Here is a 25,686-nt window from a genome sequence, read left to right on the forward strand (position 1 = left end):
CTCATTGGAGAGCGCCACCCCCCGTCTCTTTTTAGGTGTCACCAGAGTAAAGGAGCCGAGGAAACATCCACGTCAGAGCACCTAACGCATTTTGTAGTCGTGGGAAATGGCGGCCTCACATAGTTGTCCCTTAAAGTCCAGCTCGAGGGTGAACTCCAGGTCGCGCTGCAAAAGAATGAAAACAAACGCAAGGAAACGAATGGCAGAAATATCCACTTTGAGTAAAATCAACTTTAAAAACACACAATAACTGCTATTTAAAGCCACAGTATGTGCCATTATTGTAGTTGTTGATATCACTATTATGTTAAAAACACACACACACTGTATGCTGTATACTGGTCAGTAAGGAATTTACCAATCAAGTCACGTAACAAACGTCTGAATCTAAATGTTGCTGTCGTGTCGCGTGGAGCTGATTCTGTGAACTCATTCGACAATGGTTTGTATCGCGGAAGTTTGTTTATATCTAAAAGTGAACTAATTAGGAAGTAACTGTGAATAGGCACATTTCTGTCTGTATGCTAACAGCAGATTGTCTGCCCCCACTAACTTACATTTAAAAGTTATGCGCTAAAGTTTAATTTAAAGCGCACACAAGTGACTGAGATTCCTCCCCGTATGCTAAGCTAACAGCTAATTGTGTGTGGCTTAAGATTTAATGGGCAGCTTCAACAGTGGCATTCATTTTCTCTAATTTTGTGCAAATAAACCATTCATTTATATTTCATAGTTATGCATTACACTTTCAAGCTAGCTATGAAGTAAGCAAATTTATGTCTGCATGCTAAGCTAACTGCTAATTGTTTGTAGCCTGAGATGTAACATCAGTGGCATTCATTTTCTCATTATAGTCTTACGCTATCTATGTAACTAACTGAATGGGCACATTTCGGTCCATATGCTAAGCTTACAGCTAATTATCTGTGGCTTCAATCATTAATTTATACTTGAAAGTTACATGCTACAATTTTAAGCTATCTAGAAAGTCACTGTGAATAGGCAATTTTCTCTCTGTATGCTAAGCTAACTGCTAAGTGTCTGTGACTTCAGATGTAATGGGCAGCTACAACAGAGGCATTCATCTTCTCTATTTCTGAGCTAATAAACCTTTCATTTAGTGTATTATTTAATAGTAACACGTTACAGTTTTAAGCTAACAAGAAAGTAACTGTGAACAGGCAATTTTCTGTCCATATGCAAAGCTAAATGCTAATTGTCAGTGGCTTCAGGTATGTTGAGCAGCTACATCAGTGGCGTTCTGTAATTCTGAGCAAATAAACCACTAATTTAATGTATATTTAATATTTACACGTAACAATTTTAAGCTAACTATGAATTCACTGTGAATGGGCATATTTCCTAACATAAAACGCATCACTTCCTGTGTACAGCTCTAAACACCGCTAGAGAGGGTGTGAACTCATTTGACAAGTGTTGGAATGTAATATTTGTTAGGGCTAAAAATTAAATAATTATAATGACAAAATTATAAAGCAATATGTCTTACCACATTCTTCTCATTGGGCCTGACGGCAATACTGCCAAAGATCTCCTCTCCTTTCTTGACAGTTAAGTAATCCTCTAAGTAGAACACTGTCTGCTTCCAGTGAGTGCTCTGAGCATCTGGAGCTGAAGATGGGAAGGAAACAGAGGAACGGAGACGCAGAAAAGTCAAAGAAAGACGGCGAGGAGTTATGGGGGGAACACGGGAAAGACAAACACTTAGAAAACAGGCTCTGAACTGCCGTGAGCATCTCACCGTGGAGTAAATTTAGCAGCAGAGCAGCTGAAGTTTACTCATCAGTGGGAGAAATACAGAGGAGGAGAGTTCTCCATCAGTGATGCTCAGCCTCGGGGCGCCAAACATAGAAGCGCCGCTACACGGTATTATGTAAGCGTGAATGGATTTAAACAAGCTTATGTAACAGCTGAGCGACACTCGATGGGTCAGCTCGTCTAACACCAGCAGAGTGTAGCCAAGAGCTGAGATGTGGCAGCGCAGGAACTTTTCCGATCATGATTTACTCCTTGCTGGACATTTGCGTGGGCCAGAATGTGAAAACTAAACTTAACACTTGCCGTTTTGGTGAAGTGTTATTATATCTCCTCTAAAAGCGGAAAAGTTAAGGGCCAGTTAACAAATTAATACATTTTCACACAAACAGTGACCATTATGTGTTTTTGTTTTACTTGCTTATCTTTAATATTTTTTACCTCTTGGTCATTTCAAAAGATACTTTTATTTTGAAAAGCTCACATCAATGCATCTATATTTCACATTTACCAAAATGGTCATCAATACTTTGTAGTGTAGTTTTGTTTTGTGTGTGCTCTATTATAAATCGAAATGTTTAAAAGTTATTTTAAGTTTGTCTTTTTAACTTCCTGTTTTCATTCGAGATTATTTCTCAAGAGGGCGGGACTTATTTAATATTAATCCTTTGACTGTTTTGTTTCCCCAAAATGAAGAAAGACAGGTTGCCATGTCCGGTGTGAAAGACTAACCCTAACCACAGGTAAGAGAAGCTATGACTGTGTTTGAATCTGTTTGATAGTCTTGCTGTTTTGTTCACTGAAAATGAGTCTAAGTCTCCCTTAGTTGATTTTTAAACAAAGGTTAAAACTTATAAATAAACAGTCTCACCGGTGGAAAAGCCGGTCTTCTTGTGACACTTGGTGAACTCGATGTTGAAGTACGTGACCAGGGCGTGGACGTAGTCGTTGCGCTGCACCTGCAGACAGAAGGCTGAAGTGAAGGACAGGTCCTCTGGCTTCACAGTGTAGATGTCCACTTCCTGGAAAAGGAGGAAAAAAATGTTCATTTCTTTTATTGTATTTTATTGGTAACAACAAAACTGTACAGTGGGGAGGTAATTATGTAATGCCGTCTTATTTTTAGTGCAGTTTTGGACTGGGGAATAACAGTGGTATCAAAATAATGTCTCATAATTATGCCTCATATGGCACATATCCCATTGTTATTACCAAGCGGTTACTTGCTGATGGAATCATGATGATTGTACTTATCGTATAATGTCAATACTTCATCAAAATGAAGACATTGTTTTCAGAGAGATGAGAGGGAAACATCTCCTTCCTTCCTACCTACCTACTTTCCTTCCTTCCTTCCTTCCTACCTACAACATTTTGGCTGGTCCCCGCATGTTTTGAATGGCTTGTTGACTTGGTTCTACTGTGAGGTGAAAGGTCAGAGTAAAGGGCCAGCGAATGCTTATGTTTAGTGTGTGTCCTCACTAAGACTGCTGTGCAAGAATGTGTGTGTGCAAACCCACAGGTTGAATCATGGACTCCATAATGCAGCCTGCTCACAGTGCACATGTTGTGTGGGTGTCCTCCCTCATGTCTTCCAGTGAGTGTGTGTGTGTGTGTGTTGGCTCCCGTCTATATCGAGCGCCGCCTCATACAGTAAATACGGCCAATTGTTAAGTATGGAATGTTTTTGCCTGCCAAGCATCACAATGTGTGAAGAAACGGGGCAAAACAACAGCTTTGCATGACATGCCTGTATGTACTGTAGGGAGGTGGCTGTGGCTGTGGGTCCCTGTGTCTGCCTGGCCTGGCCGTGGACCACTCGACCATCACTATGATTTAACACCTCCGTCCATATGCATAAAAAAAAAAAATAGAAAGTAGGAGAGTGGGAAAAAAAGCCCCCATGTGAGCAACAACAGGAATGAGTGGCAGTTGGAATTAAGACGAGATGAGGCGACAGGCAGTGAGGGGTAAATAAGTCCCGCATGCTGACATGTAAAATCCAGTAATGAAACACTTACTACACAGACTGATGAACAAAAATGATAATAACCCCTTTTGTGTTTGGTGCTTATCTATGCGACGGAGAGCCTGTTCCACATGTCAGTGATGCAACACCAGCTCGAGTGTGACATTTTACCATCCCACAGAGGCAGAATCAGAGTGAGACCTCCCTATTCACTCAGACCAGCAAAGCCTGACATTTAAAAAGAGAAAATTTAGGATCGTACTGGTGATTGAAAGCAGAAAAGCAGTCGGAAGGAACAATGGCAGAGGAAAATCTGTGAAAAGAGAAGCAAAGATAGAGGGAAAAACAACCCAAAAAAAAAGCAAGCCATCACCTGCCCCAGTGCTCTCATCCTCTGTTCATTTGTGAGATAAAAGACGAGCCTTTGTTGTATCTTGAAGCACAGAAACAGAGCTGCGGAGCGTTACAGCTCTCCAGAGACCTCTATTATGTACTGGAAAGTAGTTTCAGCACACGGGGGGGATGAGTCCATGGTGGCGGAACACAAGAGAAGAAGAAACTTTGCCTCCAATATGTGTACATCGTCTTCCAGTTGGAAAATGAACCCCCGTTTTGAATCCTTCAAGGTGTTTTGACGGTTTTTCAAACACCTGCAACCAACTGCTCTCACCGGACGATGGTATGGTCGCCGTCAGTCACACAGGTGTCAATTATTATGGTCCATTTCATTGCCGTTATAAATCAAGAGACATTTATAACGGCACATTTTCCTGGGCTCATAACAGGAGTTCTTCTTGCTGGGAAGCGGCGACTGTGTGTGATCATGACACCAATGACAATCTGGCGTCCCGTCGTTCTGACGCCTCCACATTGGTGACTTGGCCGACGCATACGCTGAAGGTTTGCAAACAGGAATTCGCAGATGTCACCGGCTGTCAATCAAAGAGGTGTCCACTCCTCGGCGCCACACTTTATCGCCTATTATCTCCTCCAAATGGGAATATAGGAAAAGTGACACCAGGTGCTATTGAAGAAGACTTCCATTGACTTCCATTCAAATGGACGTCTTTTTGCAAACCAGCGAGGTCGCCCCCTAGTGGCGATTAAATATTTTTTCACCTCTGCATTGGCTTCCATTGGCAATGGAACAGTGAAACACGTGGCTAGCACTGTTGCCTCACAGCGAGAAGGTTGCCAGTTGGGGTCCAGCCTGGGCCTTTCTGTGTGGAGATGCATGTTCTCTCACTGTGTGTTGGATCACGGTTATTTAGACACTCTAATGTGTTGGCCCTGCCGTTCGCTACCAGCAGCCCTGGGGAGGATAAAGTGGTGGAGTTGCCTCCGGGTGGCTAAAGGCCCCGGTATACGTCCGCACACAGTGCGCACGGGCTCAACGCCAGATTTTGGAACCGCGTTGGGGGCATGCGGACGGCGCATGCGCAAACTGAATCTCCACCCCACCTATAGGTGGAGTATTGAGCCCCGGTCACTAAGCAAGAAAGAAGATTTCAACAACAGAAGAAGTAGTCCCCAAGGATAGTCATCCAAGCCTCGACCTGACACCCCGACTCCCCTACCAGGTGTGAGCTGCTCGAACCAGATGTGTCCGAGGGAGCTTAGTTAGCATCGTTCTCTTCTTCTTTGGTAGGAATGCGTCCTCCTATCTGCGTCCAGACTTGTAGCGCCACCCCATGGTGAAGTAAGATACTCCAGGACCCTGATGCGAGAGTATATGCTACGCGCAATGGAAGTATACCGGGGCCTTAACCGCTGCTTCTGTCCTACTCCCTATAAGCTGCACGTACGTATGTCAATTTTAACATCCAGTTTATGTACGTGACACAAAAGCTTGATGATCTGTGACGTTCGCGACTCACCTTGAGGAGGCAGGTGTTCGTCACCACCTGCTTGGGATCCACCACGTCCACCAGAGGCTCCTTGATGGCCACGTTGCGAATGCAGCTCATGTCGAAGCCGTACACATTTTCCCACCCTGCGCGTACACACACACACACACACACACACACAAACACAAACGTCACAAGGCCGTTACTGATCCACGCGGGAGCACAGTATGTTTTCCACTCTATTTGGTTTCTGAGGCTTTCAATTCCTGCTAAGCTGTCAGCACAATAAAAGGTAGCAGGGAAAATAAAAAATGAGTGCTTAACTGCCGCCAGCGAGAACAGTCTCACACTCATGCTGTCTTTCTGTCTACGCAGGCCCTGTGTGGAAAAAAGACCAGGCCTCCTGAAAATAGACTCTGGCTTCCTCCTCCACCAACACCACGTCTGGCAGGCTGTTCTTTAAAAAAATATATTTGATTCAAATTGGGCTGCAAAGACACACGGAGCGAGTCTTTTCACCCTCGATCTGTGCCTCCGCTCCTCTTGGCTTTGTCAGAAGGCCAAACACCAACACCGTCTGACAACGACAAGGTGACACACGCCGACGACGCAGAGAAAGACTAAAAATAAGACCGCGAGGGATTTGAGTGAACGGAATTCTTTCTGGATTTGTGTCTGCAGAGAACAGCAGAGGACACCTGTGGAGTAAAAAAAAAAGTTATTGTTATCGACCCAGATTATATTAAAGTCTGCACATGTTTAATATTGGCACTTTGTTCCGGATTAAGCTCGGTGTTCCCGCTGGGATCGCTATGTGAGCACATGGAGTTAGTTAAGAGCAAACAAAGCACTGGAGTTCAAAGGAACCTTCTATGTTTCTCAGAGCAAAGCAAGTCAAATGGCCACTTTATTAGGTACGACTGTCCGACCACAGTAAGATATCGGGCCTGTGGACATGGTGAAGAGCAGGGACAAAAGGTGGTTTAAGTGACTTTAGATCAGACTTGAAAAATCAACTAATTGCTCCTATTTTACAGCTTTGAATTTACAGCCAGGAAGTTACAGAAAATATAGATTAGATCAAATATCTGTTACAGTTTCTACAGTCCAAAGACATGCAGGTTCAGTCAATTTGAAACATTTCCTGTATGAGACGTGTTGTTATTTGTTGTCTGGCGCCCTCAGTCAGACTGGGATCAGCTTCCCTGACCCCTCACAGGATGAGTTCTTTAGCTAATGGAGGGCTGGACGCATGTCAATCATTAAATATGCACAGCTAAGCGGGAACTACAGGGAGACGGAGACAAACAACAACAACAGAGTCTAAGGTAAGAACTCACAGTGAATCTTGAAGTCCTTGTACTGCCGGTCCTCGATGGCGACGACGTAGAGGGCGGCTCTGTCGGGAAACATCAGGCCTCCGGGTTTCTGGTGGAGAAAAGCGTTCACACGTGAGTGGACGTTTCTTCATCACACACACACACACACACAGTAAATCCTCTGCTTCATCACTGTCTGGTTGTGTTTATGTGTCGGCAGTCCAGCAGGAAACTTCGTACCAGCCACTTGTCCCTGGCAAAGATGACGGTGTTGAGCATGGACTCGTAGAAGAGGCAGTAGCCCATCCACTCTGAGATGATTATGTCCACCTTCTCCACGGGAAGCTCCACCTCCTCCACCTTGCCCTTGAAGATGGTAATGACTGCGGTGGTGTGTGGGGGAGTGTCACAGAAACAGCCGGTGAGACGTGAACTCGCGATTGGCATCATCATCATTGCATTCATGTTGTTTTCTGGTCTGTCATCACTCACTCATGTGTTCACATGGACAGTATATGTGCTAAATGTGAGGGGAATTGGGTAATTACTCCATCAGCCACTTTATTAGGTACACTCGCGCTAATGCTTGTCAATGCTATGCTCTAATAATCTAATAAAGTCAATCTCAAGGTGGAGAAGTTCAAACTGAGCATTGGAATGGTGGGAAAAAGGTGACACGTTAAGTGACACGTGACATGGTTGTTGGTGGAAAAACAAGCTGGAGTTTCAGAAAGGGGTCGTCTACTGGTGATTTCACACACAACCATCTCTAAAGTTTACTCCGATTTGAGATGATAACTCAGCGTGTACCTAATAAAGTGGCCAGTAAATGTACGGTGGCGAATACAAACTCTGTGTGTTTACTGATCTGTTTTAATTCTATATTTTTAAATTATTATATTAAAACATGGTTTCCTTCTGTCGTCTGTGAAGTTTCTAGGGGATGGCAGTTATTGGACATCACAGACGAGACGCCAGAACTGTCACTAATGCCGTTGGGTGAGACAACAATGACGGCGACATGCAGATTTATAAATACATAAGTGCTTAAACTCACCGTTGTGCAGGTGATTGGACTTGATGATCTTCTCTGAATATTCGGATATACTCGAACATTCGATCTGTTAAAGGAGTAGTAGGAGGAGAGTCACCTTTAGGGTTTCAGCTCCACACAGGCCGTGTGCATCGACCGTCCACGAGTGTAAAAGACTATATGAATCATACATAGCCCTGACTGTGGGAGACACTGCTGCTCTGGGTAATGGATAACGCATGACTCGCATGCTCGGCTCAACGCGGAGCCAGATGGTTCTTATTGCCTCAATGTGGAAGACTGTGTGAGAGAAGATTACCCGCTTTCTGGAGAGGATTTGCAAACCGTTTCGGTAACAGCAAAACACCAGATATGATATGAAATTTGGTCACTGAATGGGTGTGTGTGTGTGCTGCTTTCGGCCTAATCCCATTTCTCATTTTTATCCACTTGGAAGGAAGGCAGTTACACAAGGTAGTGGGTTAAAAATCTTAGCACCAGATTATGGTTTGCTCTTTGTCACAGCTCCTTTAACACTTTCCCTCGTCCCCTCGTCCCGCCCCCCCTTGCTACCTCGACCAGAATCGGGGACACGCTGAACACGCGAGATGATCCGTCTCACCCCGTACACGTGCTTGGCGCCAGCGTTGGCGGCGAACATAGACAGGATCCCCGTCCCGCTGCCAACATCCAGGACGATCTTGTCCTTGAACACGTGCTTGTTGTGGTACATGGCGTTGCGGTAGGTGAGCGTCCGCACCTCGTCTTTCAGCATCTCCTGTTCAAAGTGACGTGAATGCACAGAGAAAAATAAAAAGTTAACTATTCATCAGTACAAACAGATGAACTTTGCGGAGGCAACAATTGTTTCAAAATGAGGTTTCAAATCACGTAAAAAGGGGTTAGGTGCCAAACACACACACAGAAAAAACTATTTTTATATCTTTGTGAGGACACATCATTGACATAATGCATTCCCTAGCTCCTTAACCTAACCTTAACCATCACAACTAAGTGCCTAACCTTAGCTTTAACCTTAAAACCGGGTCTTAAGGGGCTTTTTCAGACAAATAATTCGAATTGGGATGGTTCCGCCTGAACACACCTGTGTTAAAACATCTGTAAAACTGCTCTTGTTGACATTTTTAGCATCCACTTTTGCACAGTTACTCATCAGATATTAACTTGACTAATTCCTCGATGAAAAGCGGCTACTGTCATATGCGCGAAACGTCCCCGTTTGTCAGTGTTTGCACTGCAGAATATCAACGTCACTCCTTCTTTTTTCCCGTCTTCTCTACTTCGTTTCCTCATCTTTGAATAAAGTTTTGAATAAAGTGTACAAAGAGCTTTTCTCTGTGTCTTTTGCGTCGAGGTACGAGGCAAAGACATCTGGGCAAATCAAAAGCAGTGGTGCAGGTGAACTGCTGACAAAGCTCACTGAGGGGTTTTACAGCGTTTGAAGGCGAGTTATGCAAACTATGGCGCCGTATTTTAGACACACCTAAAAACCCCTGGACAGAAGACAGAAGGAGAGAAAGTGCTTACATAAATCTTTTTCCTTTCCCAGTTATGATTCTTTCCTCCTGTTCTCCATCACTGTGTGACGAGGAGACACTCCACTGCATACTTTAAAGAGTATAACGGGGCTAGAAGAGTCATTATTTAGGCCAAAGGCCTCCGTGACGGCGGCAGGACGTCTTGAAATAGACGGGAGTACAACAGCAAGCCTTTGGGGGAAACTTGATATCCATCTCCCAGAGCCCGTTCACACTTTCCACTTCTCTCTCCTCCTTTCTACCTCATGCTCCTCTAATCAGGACAAGAGTCTTTGTCTGCATGCAGACAAAAACCTGACCCACATGCTAAATATGGACTCTATTCCTATACTGTACGTCCCCTAAACTCTTGCAGATCGAGGTCGTTAGAGGGCAAAGCTCCTCTGCAGTTTAATTCAGCGTCGATTGGCGATTAAAGGCGTGATTTAATTTAATTTACAGTGCAAGTTAATGTCTCGCAGTTTATTTGCTGGTTGTTGCCTCTGAGGTTTGGTTTGGTTTGGACATTTTAAAACCATAATTCACACGAAGCGTCAAACATCTGAGAGACGATACCGCGCTTTGTTAAAACGTGACAACTTATTGGTTTTTATCGTTCATTTTTGCCGACTTGCAGACGCTTGTTCTGTAACCGCGCACGTTGTGCAGTGGCGAGATTGTCTTCAAAATTGGACGAAAAGTAAGTATGGGTTTAGTTTTTGATATTTTAAAGTCAAAATACGGTCGATTTTTTTCGATTGAATCCTTTGTCAGAACTCACGCTGAGTCAGAAATGGAGAATGCATTTGGATTTTGATGTTTTCAAAAGCTTCAAATAGTTCTGCTTGTCGAGTTTTTTGATGCCGTGTTTTGTTTGAACTTTGTGGATTTTAAAATTGTGGTTTTCCTGGATGATTATTTGGTGACAATAAATGGATTCACACGTCCGTGAGACGTTCTGGCTGTATTTTCGATATCATACATGCCAAGTCAGAAGATTTTTGGCTCGATTTTGATGTTTCAAAACCATCATTTAAAGGGAACACACAAAAAAAATATTGTATATTTCGGTGAAATGCTCTGGTTGTTGTTTTTTTTGATGGTGTTTTTGTGATTTCATGCTTTGTTGAGTCAGAAGCTGGAGGACTGACAACTTTTTGACAATTTCCCCTGCATGATTTGTTTTGTTTATTTGTTTTTAGCACTTGTTTGGGCTCAACGTTGGCTGAGGCACCACTGTTTTACGCACTAATTTCCACATGCAGTGAACTGAGAATGTGAATAATCCTCATATCATCAGTGCCAGTCAAAGTGTGTCTGTTTACAGCAATTTTTTTAAGTATTATCTTGTCAGAAAGCCAAAGTAACCGTGTTGGCAAAGTTAAAAGCATCAGTTTAAACAGAACAGGAAGCATCTGTGGGCCTATCGTCTCCTTACCTCATGGATGCCAAAGTGGGCATAAGAATCAAAGTAGTAGTCCCGTGATGTCATTTCCTCCGGGCTGAGGAACTTGGCAATCTTGCCTCTGCCGGGACAGGTGGACAGGGCCGCTACATGAGGCGTGTGGGGGACACAGGGCACATGGTGGGTAGTAGGCACCACTGGTTTAGGCAGTGAGGACGGCTGGGCAGACTGGGAGAGGAGGGATGTGACAGACTGCTGCCGCTGAAGAAATGAAAGGAAGAAATGAGTTTAGGTCAGAATATTTTGGAAAATTACGATCGATGCGAAAGCAAAGACTTCTGGACTTTCTGGACTTCGATGCTGATTCCTGAATGATTTTTTGAAACCAATACACTGAAAGTCCATTGCGCATGATGGTAAAATGTAGTTTTAGCTGGCCCACTCATTTTTATTCTCTGCATTTATGATCTCCTCAACCTTCCGTCTCTAAAACACACACACAATTGTTAAGCCCCGCCTCTGCATTCCTTAACACAACCAACCACTATAAGGACTATTAGCTCGCAGTGATATAAGCACGCTGCATGCTTATTGGCTCACTTACTCCTTATGTAACAATATTTGATACTGAATGACATCATATTTTTGATAAGAGATGAAACAGAACCAAGTTTGATTCCCAGTCCATACCACAAAAGTATAACCTGATGATGTTTTAGTCCTCATGGCTCATTATGGTTTGTTTTTTATATTTATGGGGGGAGAACACTTTATTTTAAGGTCTATACTCATAACTTTAGGCTACTTATTGTTAATAAATCACTTAATAATGTTTATTACATTATTGTTATAAATACAAGTGTCTTAAAAGCAATAATTCATAATGTTATTAGCACTTATTTATGTGTGCAAGAAGCTTAGCTCTTTTAGGTTGCTATTGTTGAGTGTCAGGGCTACATGTAAAAAGATTTTTTGGAAGAAAGTAAAAAATAAATAAAACTTGCAAGAATTCTGAGATTAAAGTCAGAATTCCGCCCTTTTTCTTAGAATTCTGACTTTAATCTCAGTATTGTGACTTCTTTTTCTTAGAATTCTGACTTTAATCTCGGAAATTCTGACTTTTTTTCCTCAGAGTTCCAACTTTTTTCTCCGAAATCTGACTTTAATCTCATAGTTCAGACTTTTTTTTAACTCAAAATTCTGACTTGTTTTCCTCAGAATTCTGACTTTAATCTCCTTCTCAAGCGGATCCTGGCCATAAGACAAAATCACGCAGCCTTAAGACATTGTAATAACGCTGATAAATTATTAACCCTATAGTAATACGCCATAGAATAAAACTCATACCCCAAGCCATTTAAAGTGTAGTTAAAACCATTATGTGAGATTGTTCCAAGATGATTAAAATAACAGTTTAAACATGTTCGGGGGGGAAAAGAAGAAGACCTTAGTATGAGGAGGAAGAGTTAAAATACGAGTGAAAAGGAAACCAAAGCGAGATGCAGTGGAAATGAAATAAATAATTAAACGAGAGCACATATGGCTTCATGCTGATGATATACTATAATACACTCCAGATGCAGGTTCCGTTTCAGCACCAAGGACAGCGGACGTGGCGACGTCCACTACTAATTCTGTGACATGTAACATGTTCTACTGTATACACACAGAACATGAACAGCGTGAACACACAGTGAAAGTCCTCACATCTGCAGCAGGACACACACACACACACACACGCACGTGAGTCCACGCACAGCATCAGTGCAGCAGCAGCGCCTCCTCAACGTGGCTCTCAGTAAAACACCGGTCTTAAATCACAGTCTCAACTAAGATTAAGATTATTTCAGAAAATAATCTTAATGATAATGTTACATGTAACAAAGACACGTGACAAGAGACAAGAGTGTTAACCGGGTGCAGGACGCACCATAAGGTCCCTACCTCCGAGCTGTCCGCCTCCGCCATCTTCCGCCGTAGCAGCAAACAACGCGACGAATGCCTCAATCCCATGAGAGCCGACGAGATTTACGCTACAACTCCTCGAAGAGTGAGGGGGGGAGGTTCTGGATTCTTAAAAGAATAACGTGTAGCAAGTCAAAAATAGCTATATTATTAATATTCAAAATCAAGCCACAGAATGTACGCAAGATAAAAAAAGTTAGAGAGTGTGTGAATGTGAACGTTTGTCCTTAAAAAGTTAAAGTTGAATTGCTTTTTTGGAACATCCAGCAATCCATGTTAGAGGAAATGTGATACAGGTAGTTTTTTTTTTTGTTTTTTCTTTGAGGATGGAAGAGGTTAGATCCACAGCTGTCCGTGCGTCCGTGCATCCATGTCCATCCATCCAACACGCGCGCGCCCCGTTTGGCTGACACGGAAGCCCTATAATATCGCTTACGTCAAATAATGATAGTGAAGCACCGGAGACAAAACTCCTCAGCGGGGGGGGTAAAAAAATCCTCCTTATCGTCCACTTTAGCGCTTGGAAACACTTGACGTGCCTGTCACTGTCGCACAGCACAGTGCGCGCTCCTGCTCCTCCTGCTCCTGCTGCTCCTGCTGCTGATGATGATGATGCTGCTGCTGCTGCTGCTGCTGCTGCTGCTTAAAGCCCTGTGGCTTAATCCTGATGACTTTCCCCGGAGAGAAAGTTAAGACTGACTTGGGGGTTCCAACTGTGCGCTGCCGTGATAATAATATCAGTCATAAAGAGAGATCCATCTCTGACTGCTCCCCAAAGACACACGCCTCCTCACCAGCACACTTTCCTGCAGAAACAGAGAACCAGCAGCCACTGAACTCCTCGGCTGCTTCATTATATAACATATAGGTTTGTTTTGTTTTCTTGTTCATTTCATCATCAGATCAATCCAGTATCCCATAATAATCCAGACACCCAGTTCACATCTGTAAGGTATTTTCTGGAGGAAACTGCATTAAACATGAAGTAAAGGATCAAGTGAGCAGTTCAAACCAGAATAGAGGACTACTGTTGGAATTCAATTCATTCATTCATTCATTCATTCATTCATTCATCTTCTACACTTTATCCTCCATGTGAGGGTCGCTGCAGGTGCTGGTTCCACATCCGAAAGGCAGGGGGTACGCAAAAAATATTTATGAAATAAGATAAAGAAAGTAAAATCAGTAAGATCTACCTACCTACCTACCTACCTATATCCTTCCTTCCTTCGTTTCTGCCTGCCTGCATGCCTACCTACACCTACCTACCTCCTTCCTGCCTGCCTGCCTGTCTACCTACCTACCTACCTACCTCTCCTTCCTTCCTTCCTTCCTTCCTTCCTTTCTGCCTGCCTACCTACCTACCTACACTTTATCCTCCATGTGAGGGTCACTGCAGGCGCTGGTTCCAAATCCGAAAGGCAGGAGGTACACAAAAAATATTTATAAAATTAAATAAAGAAAGTAAAATCAGTAAGATCTACCTGCCTACCGACCTGCCTATCTCCTTCCTTCCTTCCTCCCTTCCTACCTACTCACCCATTCTCATATTGTATCAAACCACTCAGTTGTAACCTACTTTCGGAAAAAAAGAAGAAGAAGAAAAATGTCACAAATTGTCTGTCAGTCAAGAGGAAAACATGTGGGCTGGTGTCGCATTAATAAGGAAACACAATGGAGCACACACTGGGCTTTGATCACAGTTGTGGAGAAGCTCCATCAGTGGTGTTGAAGAAGAACATCAGCCCACGCGTCGCTCTCAAGGATAACGTGTGCATCTTCTTCATATGCACATGCACACACACACAGGTTTGCACAGCTATTCTTCTTAGGCCACTGCATTTACATTTGGACAGGCTAAACATTGCCGGTTGATGTCTAACCCTGATCTAAACCTAACCACAATTCAAATCTTAGCCTTAAACTTCACCAGTTCCTCAGAAATGAGGTTCTGCCTCATTAGGACAAGGTTTTCTTGTCCCGACAAGGTCATTATTTATGCCAGAAAAGGTCCTAAAGAGGTAACAAATGGGAAAGGAAACAAGTGGGCGGACTATTGATGACAGAGACGATAACAAAACAAAGATGTGAGGAGGACCTCTGTTGAAGTTCACTGCGCAGAGAAATCTCCATGGTTAGACACCACAACACACTAGGACACACAGAGACAGGACTGCAGAAGTTGCCTTGTAGGTTTGATGTTGTGCATTGTCCTCAACAGTCATCTGTCTGCAAAACACACACAAACAAAACACCATTTCATACTTACACTGGACACAATTAATGACTAAAAGGAGGATCAGAGTTTTGTGTTGGCTTCTAATTGTGCAAATAATTGGGTAAATTAAAACCAGACTTGCTCCAAATTTCCCAGTAAGAGGCCGATGATTTCCTTTGTCTGTTATATGAAGTTTGTCTAGGGAAAACTTGACTTTGACGAATGATAACCCCTGCAAAGGTAATGGTGTTTGGGTATAGACTGATTGTCATCGAGGCAGGTGAGTTCCTCTCCCTGCAGCCTTCATTGACTCCCATAATGGCTTCCGAGCTCATTGAGTTACTGAGGTGAAGAAAAAAGAAAAGGGGATAAAAAGAGTCTGTGGTGGTCGGAGCAGAAGTCTGGCTGTGATGAAGAAATATCACATGGGAAAACAAAACAAACAAACAAACAAACAAGAAAAATCAATGACACATTGTTTGAGCAAGATGGTGACGCATGGGAGAGAAAGCGAGCGGGGTTTTCAGTCACTTTATCATTGATGTGCTTATGTGTCACAGCTGGTTTTATACTAAATCAAATGTGTGTTGAAACAAACAGCTCATTACATAAGTATATGAGGAGTATTCACTTATCTTCATGATGAAGTTAATCCAGTTTAGCATCACTTCTGTGCAAAAAACACACAGATTATTTACCATTTTAATGACCTACTGACTAGGTGGTCTGTTTTAAATGCTGTAAGTTAAAAATAATAGAGTTTTTTTGTTTTTACTTGGTATAGTTATCTTCCAAACAGATCAAAACAGAACAAACCAAAACAAACAATTAGCTTCGCCTAGCCTCGCCTTGTCCTGACATACTAAGTATGAAACTATGTCCACTGTACTCTGTGTCCCCCCTTCTCTCCCTCTTTTAGCTGTTTATTCAAGTACATTTGGGCGTGAAATTCTTCAGTGGGTATGTGGTTACATTGTAACCAGGGGTGGGGAGGGGGGGCAGCTCCATTTCCCTTTCTGTCACTCCCCATTGTGATTATTTTCTCAAGTCCACGCTGACGCTGCGTTCAGGGACCGTCAGACCTAAGAAAATAGTCGTAAAATAAAAAAAAACAAAAACAAAACATGTATTCATATGACATATAGTTAAATGTATGATGTTGGGTTTTTATTTTTATTGTTTGCATCCCCCTTTTTAAAAAGTATGTAGCTGTCAAATGAAGTGTTGTATCTCTTTGTACCAAAACGAATTTACGTAATTTCACCTTAAACAATGCAATGTATTAGTTTTATGGCTTTAATAAGAAAGTATTCATGTTATATGCCATTCAATTTGAATGTAAAAGGCTGATATTGCTAATTAACTTCTAAAAATACGAGCTTCCCTAAAGGCACCATCCGCAGAAACCTGCTGGCGGACACTCTGGAAGCAACAAGCTCGACAGGACCGAACGTCTGTGCCGCAGCGGTGAGGTCCGCACTTTGACGGGATAGCGTCTACAAAACAACGTTATATATGACCACTACGTCTTAGCCTGGTGAGTATTCATGCGAAGAAAGCGGTACTTTGTCGAGAAACTACGGTTTAACTTAGTGCTGCGCATCAACGACGCAGGTGGACGGATGTTATGTTTTCAGGATGCTCGAGGCTACACTCAGTCCAGGTTTAAAACGGGGGACAAGAAAGTTTGTCTTTAACCGACATAAAAGGTGATTCAGGTCCTTTTTGAGCTATACGTGAAGCAGGAGGACAACTACATTGGCCAAATTAGCCCCAATATGTCATAGGCTGGTCTTTATGACCCATAGAGGAAACCATGAATTAGCTGGCACGTTGCCAGTGAACGCATCAGGACCTGGCAACCCAATAGTGGGCGAGGCTTTGTCAGGAAAAGTTAATCGTTCGTTTGAGGGTTTAGAAATCACAAAATGGGCTAAACAGAGCGTTGAAAAGTCGTTATATTGAAACTTTTACGTAAACCTACTATGATAAGTTGTTAGTTAGGTAGATAGTTGTTAATTGTGCATATATTTATCGCATTAATACGTTAATTAGTGCTGAGGACGACCGTTAATTTCATCAGGTGAGTTTAGGGCAGGGCCCTCAAGGGGCTAACTGCAGGCTACGTAGCTACACAATGTGAACAACATTAAAACGCTCCGTGTATTGCTAATTTTTTTTCTGCAAATTACTGAATTCTACTTAAATCATGGAGAAAATACTGCTTTAATAGCAGTGTCCTCACATTATTATAGGGCTGCATCAATTACTTAATCAACTGTCAACTATTGTGAGAGTTTTTTTAAAATAATTAATCAAGTTGTGTGATTTTTCAGCTTCTCAAACGTGCATATCTAATTGTTTCAAGAAGTCAAAGTAAAGACCTGTTACTCTCTGTACTCTTCTAAACTTCTCTTTTGTTCCTCCACAATTTACTATTAAAATAGGCTGTCAATCTGCATGGTTTCAGACCCATTTAATAATATAATAACTAATAGACACCTCCCATCACTTACTTGTAGATATGTGTGTGTTGCCATGGAGCCTGGTCTTATTTGCCTCGGTCTGAAGATTATCCATATCTCATCTTTGCTTTCAGCAACAAAGGAAGTGAACACATTTTTCTGAAAATCAACCATGCCCTCAAATAATCCTCAGAATGAATGGAAAGGAACAAGAAACCTGGAGCTACTTTTTCAGTGGAGATACTGTCTATAAGATTGTTTATATTGTCTTTTCTTGATTAGGTAATCTAGATTTATATTATATTTAATATTCTTCTGTTACTGTTATAGACATACAGTATGAACACCATACCTGCAATAATCCACTGAAGGACACGGTGTAGATCAATGTAATGGATGTAAGTGCCTCTCACCCCCATGGCCTTTTTATTTACAGAACTGAAAGTGTGCGCTCGGTTAATAACTCACAAGTTTACCGTCTGTGCACTGCCATGAATTATTTAACGATTTGTGGATATTAGGAGGAGATGATATTGTGAACCTGGATGCAGTTAGAACAAGTGTGAGGAAAAACATGTGAATAATATTCAATATGGGTTTTTTTTTGCCCCTTTTTTAACTTGCTACAGAACTTTTAATGCTCACAAAAATGCACTTTTGCTGCTGAGGTTGCTTTCGTGTTGTGACATTTGAAAGGCAGCTGCATCCCCATGGTAAACGGTAAATCAGTGTGACTCTTAATGCAGAACTGTCACATCACAGTAAGCCGAGCCTTGAGGTGAATGTTTTTTTTTCATTTGGATTTGTGTATCACTTATTTAATTATTTCCCCTTTTCCTTTCCCCCCCATGACAAAGTCTGGAAAAGTCAGACTCAAGAAATGTGTATAAACTTGTTCAGCTCATCATGAATTTGCATTTGTAGTCAAAGACTTAGTGTAGTTAATTTGTCGCATCATAAACCGCCAGTTTATCCATCCGTGCTCATAGTGTTGTGCCATTTTGGTGAAACATTTGACAAGCACACAGGAACATTTTAAGCATGCACTTGTACATATATTGCTGCAGAAATACTAAATAATATAACTTTTTATGTTATTTATATCAAAGGTGTACCTTTTTTTTGTATTTACAATTTATTTTCAGAACCTGAACTTCAGAAAGGAAGATGTCAGTGGTTTATAAAGATGACCAGGAGGACTGGCTGACCGTGTGTCTCAAGTACCTGCTCTTTGTTTTCAACTTTCTCTTTTGGGTAAGTAGCAGTAAGATACCTGCACTCTTAGGCCATGTCTAGACGGAAACGGCACAAAACTTAAACTTAATCTTTTTCTTTGCCGTTTCCCTGCATCGATTCAAAACGCTATAGTACATATGCCCGGACTGTAAGTTGTGCTGTAAGGTTACAGAAACGGAGACACAAGAAAGGGAAATGCCGTTCGTGCCGTTTCTGTGCGCATATTTAGTGATTTTACAGACCCCCTTAAAATACTTTTAAAAAAGCGACTAGCGACAAATCTTTTGTTTATTCAAGTAAAAATAGGTTTTGTGTTTTTGTCAAACAATCTCCAAACACAAGACAATGATTGGCGGTGCAAGAGAGAGCTGGGAATATGACGTCGTAGCATATTCACCGTTTACACAGAAACACAAGGCCAGCATTTCGAGATTTCCCCCACTCTGGGAGGCGTTTTCAAAAAAATACCGTTTCAGGTCCCCTAAAACGCAGAAATGGGTTTAGGTGCATACACAGTCTTCATACATATTTACCTATGTGTGGCACAAACATAAATAAAACCCTATGGAATGATTAATCTGAAATTTGTACTTAGAAAAAGCACATTAAAAAGCACTTTTAAAAATACAGGCAAAGAGACATCAGAGGGAAGGAGCCATGTATAGAAAGGGAGTGGATGAAGGGAAGTTCTTGGTCTGAAAAAGGCTGAGCTATGGACTTGGCCCAAAGTGAGTCATAGATTATTCAGGGCTTTTTCAGTGTGTGATGGAGAACAGTGTATCAAACCTGCTCTCTGGTACCTGACTTTATGATACTGCAGTATGTGCCTGGGGTCATTTCCAGCAAGGCACAGTTGAAGAGAATAAATATAGATTCAAGGTTTAGGTTGTTGCTCTTTCAACCACCTGTGAAATGTCGTATCTCACTGTGTCTTCTGTGTGTCATGTGTCACAGGAGGACTTTTGTGCAATCGTGCCAGTGAAGTGATCACTGAAAGCACACACACACGCACACGCTCTTCTGCTGGAAGAGAAGAGAGTAGGAGTGGTTATTTCTTTTCACCATCACATACTGGAACTCTAACTTTGTCCTCCCATTTCTGAAACAACGTTCTCTTCAGATTTGAAAATTCCCTGGTTGTGTGTTTCCACCACACTTTCTGACATGATTGATGTGTCTTTGCAATGACTCTCATCCACATTTCATGTATTTTACACTCTCCCTTGGAGGCTGTATATACATATTTTTGCTATCCTATGAGGTCCGGCTTGTGTCCAAGTGACGCCTCCTTGGCTCGGCATGTGCTGCTGTGAATAAAGGAGTCTTGACTTTTTGATGGAAAAGGGTGGGAAGATGAGGAGGAAAGACACTCTGAGGCATTTCCTCCCCGTCCCTCTCTCTGGGACCATTGTCCAGGAAGTGGTCTTTGCGCCCTGACTTGACCTCTAAAGGTCCCACTGCTCCTGTGGGTGTTCTTCTTTATGCCTGACTGATTCTCTCTGTCTTTTATTTGCCCCCTATTTTCACTCCCTTTCACATTTCATGTTTCATTCTATTGAAACGCAACCAGAAAACGTGGGGAAATGTATGCAGTTTTAAAAATAACAACGGCTGTACACAAGAACAATAGCACAGGCATGACTTTCTTAAACTTGAAGTGTCATGTGGAGAAATACCTGCAGTAGAGGAGGTCTATTACCCCAGGTTTATTTGGGCTTTACTTTTCATTTACATCATTCCAATCCAAATGCCAATGAATTTTACAAATATGAAAACAACAAATCTGGTGCACAGTACTCACTTCCTGGCTTATAGAGTGGTATTTCATCAACAATCCTTCATATTTTCTTCCAGGTGGGTGGAGCTGCTGTTTTGGGTGTCGGAGTCTGGACACTGGTGGAGAAGAGCGACTACTTGAGTCTGCTGGCTTCCAGCACTTTTGCCGTCTCTGCATATATCCTCATCCTGGCCGGCAGCCTGGTGGTGGTGACGGGATTCTTGGGATGCTGTGCTGTCGTCAGGGAACAGAGAAGCTGTTTGTCCACGGTGAGGACACATTTACATTTCACAAATGGATTGTGGATTTAAAGAGCGCTTACGTGTGTGTGTGTATATACAATATAAAAGGTTAAAAAATGAGCTTGTAGACGTCAAACAAAATCAACCCGACATGAGAAGGTACACATCCCTAAAAGCACACAATTTCTGCTCCTGAGCACCTGTGACCTCTACACACATGGCGCAACTCTACTGAGCCGAGCTGAGCCGATGTTGTGTGACTATGTGTGACATCGTCAGAATGCCGTGCGCTGATTGGTCAGAGTGCCGTCACAGGATGAGGCACAAGAATCAAACCGAACAATGCCCAACTGTAAAAAGATTCACACAGTCCAAGGAGGTCAAAGGAGTCTGGTGTATTGAGCAGCAGCACAGCCTCTGCCTTTGTTGACCCCGCCCATGTTGAGGAGGTACTATGTATTGCAGTGGAAACGCGGCAATACACTCGGCACAGGAAGTAGTGCACGCCAAAATTGGCTTTTTATAGCGGTATGGATGGTCCGCGCTGCTACTGGATAGTGGCATTGGGCACTGATAATTGATTCTCTGATTCAATTCTTCATTTCATTTTCTGACATTGCTTCACCAAATGATGAGATCGATCCTTCACTTGATGCCTTTTGCTCTACATAACCCAGTAAGTTTCGCAAGATGGGGGCGACCTCCGAGCCTTTTAAGACAGATCGCGGGTTTCATTTCTCAAAGAGTATGTTTTCTATAGTAAGTGAAAATCACCTTAAACAAATCAATACTGAATTGAAACCTCGCGAAGCGGAGTCCTATTGAATCGGGAAGTTCACGGCGATACCCGGCACCGGGATGCTGACAAATGGCCCTGACACGGCCCTCATACTGTCCCCTTTATTTTACAGAGACTGAGCCCAGCGAGAGAGAAGCAGGCGGGAGGTTAACGTCCACTGCTGCAAGACTATTTATAGTAATGTTGACAGATGGAGCAATAAGGGAGAGAATGGGGCTTTTAGGAGTGAGGAGGTGGATGTGTGGGGAATTCAACTCTGCACATTTTGGTTGAATATCAACTTTTATTGATGTTCCACTTTAGAGATTAGATCTAGGTGACGAGTGATTGATTCTAGCATGTTTTGTGTGTGTGGGCAGCAGAGGAGACGCAGGAACTCGAGTGTTCAAATCTTGTAACTAAGAGACGTAAATTAAATGTGATAAGAGCGTCACAGAAGGCAACATTTGTTTGAATCTTAACATTAAATTGGTGATGTGTGTGTGTGTGTCTTATTGTAAGTAGTGTAGGTACAATAGTAGCATCTGTCACTTCTGTATCTTCCAAAACGAACGAGTTTTGAGTTAAACACCATTAGCCTCTGCTGTCAAACTGTGTGTTGCGCTGCCACAGACGGGTCGCTCTAATTAGGTGTATTTGCTTTATGTGACAAGGCGTGTGTGTGTGTGTGTGTGTGTGGGCTGTGTGGAGGATCGTGTGAAGTTTATTTGAGTCTTTGAGCAAGATGAAAAACCTGCAGATCTCAGTCTGTTGGCGCTCGCTAAATTCGTAGGCAATGTGTTTAATGCACAATTCACAACGGTGCTTATTATTGAGGAGGAGGAGGCGGCCCGAGTGTTCAGCTGCTGCAGTATTGGGTTTTAATTTTAGTTAATCACCCTAATATGATAATTGGTTCCCTTTTTATAATCCATGTTTTCATGAGGAATACAAATTAGTGTTTGTGCCGGGTTGATGGTTAATATTTGTTTTTGCCAAGACGCTGCTTTGAAGTATATTATGATGCATCCAGGAAGCTTGGAAATCTCCTTTTAAAGACGCCTGAGAGAAATCTGGTTTCACACTCTGTCATATTGCTTTCTGGTTGTCCTTTTTTTTTTTTTTACTGCAGCACCACCATCTGTGTTACAAGTGACAGATGCAGCACAATGACAGTTGATGGAAGTTTTTATTGAGCTGTCACAGCCGTGAACCACTATCTCTGATGAGTTGGCACATGCAGACGTCAACTGTGCTTAAGTCAAATGAAGTTTGTGTCTAATTTGTTAATTATGTGTGTCTTTCTTCCACAGTATTTCTTCTGCCTGCTGTTTATCTTCTTGATTGAACTGGTGGCTGGAGTCCTGGCTTATGTTTACTATCAGAAGGTAAGTGATTACCTACTTACTAGGAGGTGTATTTGTATTTTTTCCCTAATTATCAAGATGAGCTATTACGACAAGTATTAGGGCCAACCTGCAGAGGAAAAAATAAAGTAGTCTTTGTCGAGAATAAAGTCGTAATATTAAAAAAAGTAATAATTTTACAAGAATAAAGTCGTAACATTTGGTCATATTTTTACAAGAAAAAGTCGCAATATTGCGAGAAAAAGTCGCAATTTTATGAGAATAAAGTCGTAATATTAAGTCATAATTTTACATGAAAGTCGCAATTCACGAGAATAAAGTTGCAATATTACGAGAATAAAGTTGTAATATTACGTACAAAGTCATTGTTTTACGAGAATAAAGCCCAAATCAGAATTTGTTTTGCTCACAAAATGTTAAAAACGTCACAAAGCTTAGAAGCAGAAAACTGACAGGAACAGATTTTAGTCAAGTGTGTGTGTGTACTTCTGTTTTTCTTGGCTTGTATGGCTCCTTTGGGGTTTCAGTGGATTTTTATTGTCTAGTTCTTTTGTCATGTTAACCTACAGTATGTGAAAAGGTTTCCTCGAGGACCTTTGTATAAATCTCTTAGGACCTGGGTGATGAACCCCGGACTCGTTGTTTCAATCGTTTCCTTTTGTTCCTGCGGGTTGTCACATTTTGCCACCAGCTCCGAGGTCTTGTGCTCAGTGTCTGGAGTTTGTCCAGCACAAATCTTATGTTCTCTGTTATCTTACAAATGCACCGAGTACTGTGTTATCTGTGGGGAAGTGTAGAGGCTCAGCACAGGCCAGAATCACTTCAAAGATAAGAGGCTTTCATCCTTTCTCACTGTTACATGTTGGCTTTTTAGTCTTGGAAGTTTTGGCTGTTTTTCAATGTCTGACGAACCTTTTTAAAGAGATATTTACAGGCTCAGTTATGGTTTTAAGCCACTTCTTTTTAGGTTTTCTGCATTTACTTGGGTGTGATCGTCTGTTTTTTCAGTCTCCACACTCAGTATTGGTGTAGGAGTTGTTACCTGGCTATCTTGCCCAATCCTCCTACTTTTTTTTTTTTTTTGTCAGGCTTAACATTTTCACACTATCACACCTGCGAGTCCTTGCTCCTACGCATGTCTGCGTTTCTCTACTGTTTGTGTTCCATTTGTCATAAATTATGCAGTCTGTGGTTCCAAAATGCATTTTCCTCTCCCCCTCTCCCCCTCTACTGTAACTACACTGTCTCTGTTCCTCATTTCCAGCTGAGTGAGGAACTGAAGCAGCATCTCAACCAAACTATGACGGAGAACTACGCGCAGCCGGGGAAGGAGGCCGTGACGTTAGCTGTCGACAGACTACAACAAGATGTATGACATGTGTTTGTATAAATGTATAAAGTAGTAGGATGAGTATCTCATCATAGCTCATCTTTATCCTTTGGGGGGTTTGCTCTCAAGCAATTTTCCGGAAATGACTAGAGCTGCGATACGTCCCCGCTAACGCACTTACTCTCTTTCTTTTGTTTTACTCATTTTAACAGAATGATTTGAGCCAAGTAATAACAGTTTGACGCTTAATAAAACCAAATCCCCCTTTGCTTGATTCCTTGGTGACCGCAGTTCAAGTGCTGCGGCAGCAACAACTCCAACGACTGGATGGTGAGCGTGTACATTTCGTCAAACCAGGCAGACAGCAGGATCGTGCCCGATAGCTGCTGTAAGACCATCACGCCGATGTGTGGCCTGAGAGCTCATCCGTCCAACATCTACAAGGTGGAGGTGAGTGTGCTACATACTTACTCACTGATAAATGGCCTGTGTGCCTGGCTTGCTGAGGTAAGACTATGTAACCAAGGATTTAAAGTTATACGGGCACTGGTATTAGCGTTCTTAGTGTGAAATGGAGGAAGTAAAGCAAAGTTTTGAATGTTTATTCAGTCGCTTCTATTATCATCGAAAGTGCAGTGTCTCTAACATGAAGATATGATACAGACAAGATAAGTCATACAGCAATTTTTAAAGACACACATTTATGAAATCAGAATAAATATGAGCAAAACAACAATTAAAACAAGTTGACATATCATCTGATTGTATTAAAAACACTCAAACCAGATAAATTGGTTTGTCATGTTTTTATAAATTACATTTTTATTATTATCTTCTGTTTATGTGCTTAAAGTAGCAAAAAAAGACTTACTAATACTTCAGCCTTTTACCCACTGCCTGCATGTGCAGGGAGGATGCATCACGAAGCTGGAGCAGTTTCTGGCAGACCACCTGTTGGTCATCGGTGCTGTGGGAATAGGAGTAGCCTGTCTGCAGGTGAGTGAAATATCACATGTTTAGTTTAGTAAACTCACTCTCTCTCTCTCTCTCTCTCTCACACGCACGCACACACGGGTGTTTTAAATTATACTACAGTGAGAGAAAAGCACTTTGTGGACGTCCAAACGGAGCCTCACAAAAACCCTCTGAATTAAATTCATGTCACTCTAACCTGAGAGAACCCTTGTGTATTCACAAATGCATTTAAAAAAATAACCACACACACAAGCACTGATGTCCTCTGTGTATGCGGACCAACACAATAATGAAACTTTGCCTTTTATGATTTGAAAAACTGCAAAACAAAAAAATGGTTTTCAATCTTACTCACAGGGACAATTCACTATCCCTGATCAACAACTTTTTACTTCCTTCATAATATAATATCAACACAATAGTCATTAATTATCAGCATACAATTA

General features: G+C 42.1%; 2 protein-coding genes across 7 annotated transcripts in view; one reads left to right on the top strand and one right to left on the bottom strand.

Moving 5' to 3' along the window:
• Positions 1 to 24: 24 nt before the first annotated feature.
• On the bottom strand, positions 25 to 13,434 carry prmt8b (protein arginine methyltransferase 8b). The gene is made up of 10 exons (XM_044021193.1): positions 12,832 to 13,434; positions 10,921 to 11,148; positions 8,567 to 8,722; positions 7,969 to 8,032; positions 7,152 to 7,294; positions 6,933 to 7,020; positions 5,623 to 5,738; positions 2,648 to 2,798; positions 1,511 to 1,632; positions 25 to 165 (listed from the first exon to the last, which is right to left on the bottom strand). Exons 1-10 carry the CDS (start codon positions 12,898 to 12,900, stop codon positions 82 to 84), a joined length of 1,221 nt encoding a protein of 406 aa, XP_043877128.1. The 5' UTR covers positions 12,901 to 13,434; the 3' UTR covers positions 25 to 81.
• Positions 13,435 to 16,480: 3,046 nt separating this feature from the next.
• tspan11 (tetraspanin 11) overlaps positions 16,481 to 25,686 on the top strand; it is a 23,223-nt gene continuing 14,017 nt past the window's right edge. For 4 of the 6 annotated variants that reach the window (XM_044022786.1, XM_044022785.1, XM_044022782.1 and 1 more), the window contains exons 1-7: positions 16,481 to 16,607; positions 18,681 to 18,789; positions 20,626 to 20,817; positions 22,882 to 22,956; positions 24,200 to 24,304; positions 24,557 to 24,715; positions 25,175 to 25,261. In XM_044022786.1, coding sequence (XP_043878721.1) covers positions 18,703 to 18,789; positions 20,626 to 20,817; positions 22,882 to 22,956; positions 24,200 to 24,304; positions 24,557 to 24,715; positions 25,175 to 25,261 — 705 coding nt within the window. In that variant the 5' untranslated portion in view covers positions 16,481 to 16,607; positions 18,681 to 18,702. Of the gene's footprint in view, positions 16,608 to 17,857; positions 17,934 to 18,680; positions 18,790 to 20,625; positions 20,818 to 22,881; positions 22,957 to 24,199; positions 24,305 to 24,556; positions 24,716 to 25,174; positions 25,262 to 25,686 lie in introns of those variants that run through there. The other 2 variants (XM_044022784.1, XM_044022783.1) reach the window with 2 other exon arrangements.

Source organism: Solea senegalensis, linkage group LG3, assembly GCF_019176455.1.
Source record: "Solea senegalensis isolate Sse05_10M linkage group LG3, IFAPA_SoseM_1, whole genome shotgun sequence".
NCBI lineage: Eukaryota > Metazoa > Chordata > Actinopteri > Pleuronectiformes > Soleidae > Solea > Solea senegalensis.

Coding starts and splice junctions, on each gene's coding strand:
- prmt8b (XM_044021193.1), bottom strand. CDS start 12,900: ATGGGATTGAGGCATTCGTCGCGTTGTTTGCTGCTACGGCGGAAGATG. Junction 8,033..8,566: donor GCGCCAAGCACGTGTACGGG/GTGAGACGGATC, acceptor CTCCTTTAACAG/ATCGAATGTTCGAGTATATC. Junction 7,021..7,151: donor TTGCCAGGGACAAGTGGCTG/GTACGAAGTTTC, acceptor TTTCTCCACCAG/AAACCCGGAGGCCTGATGTT.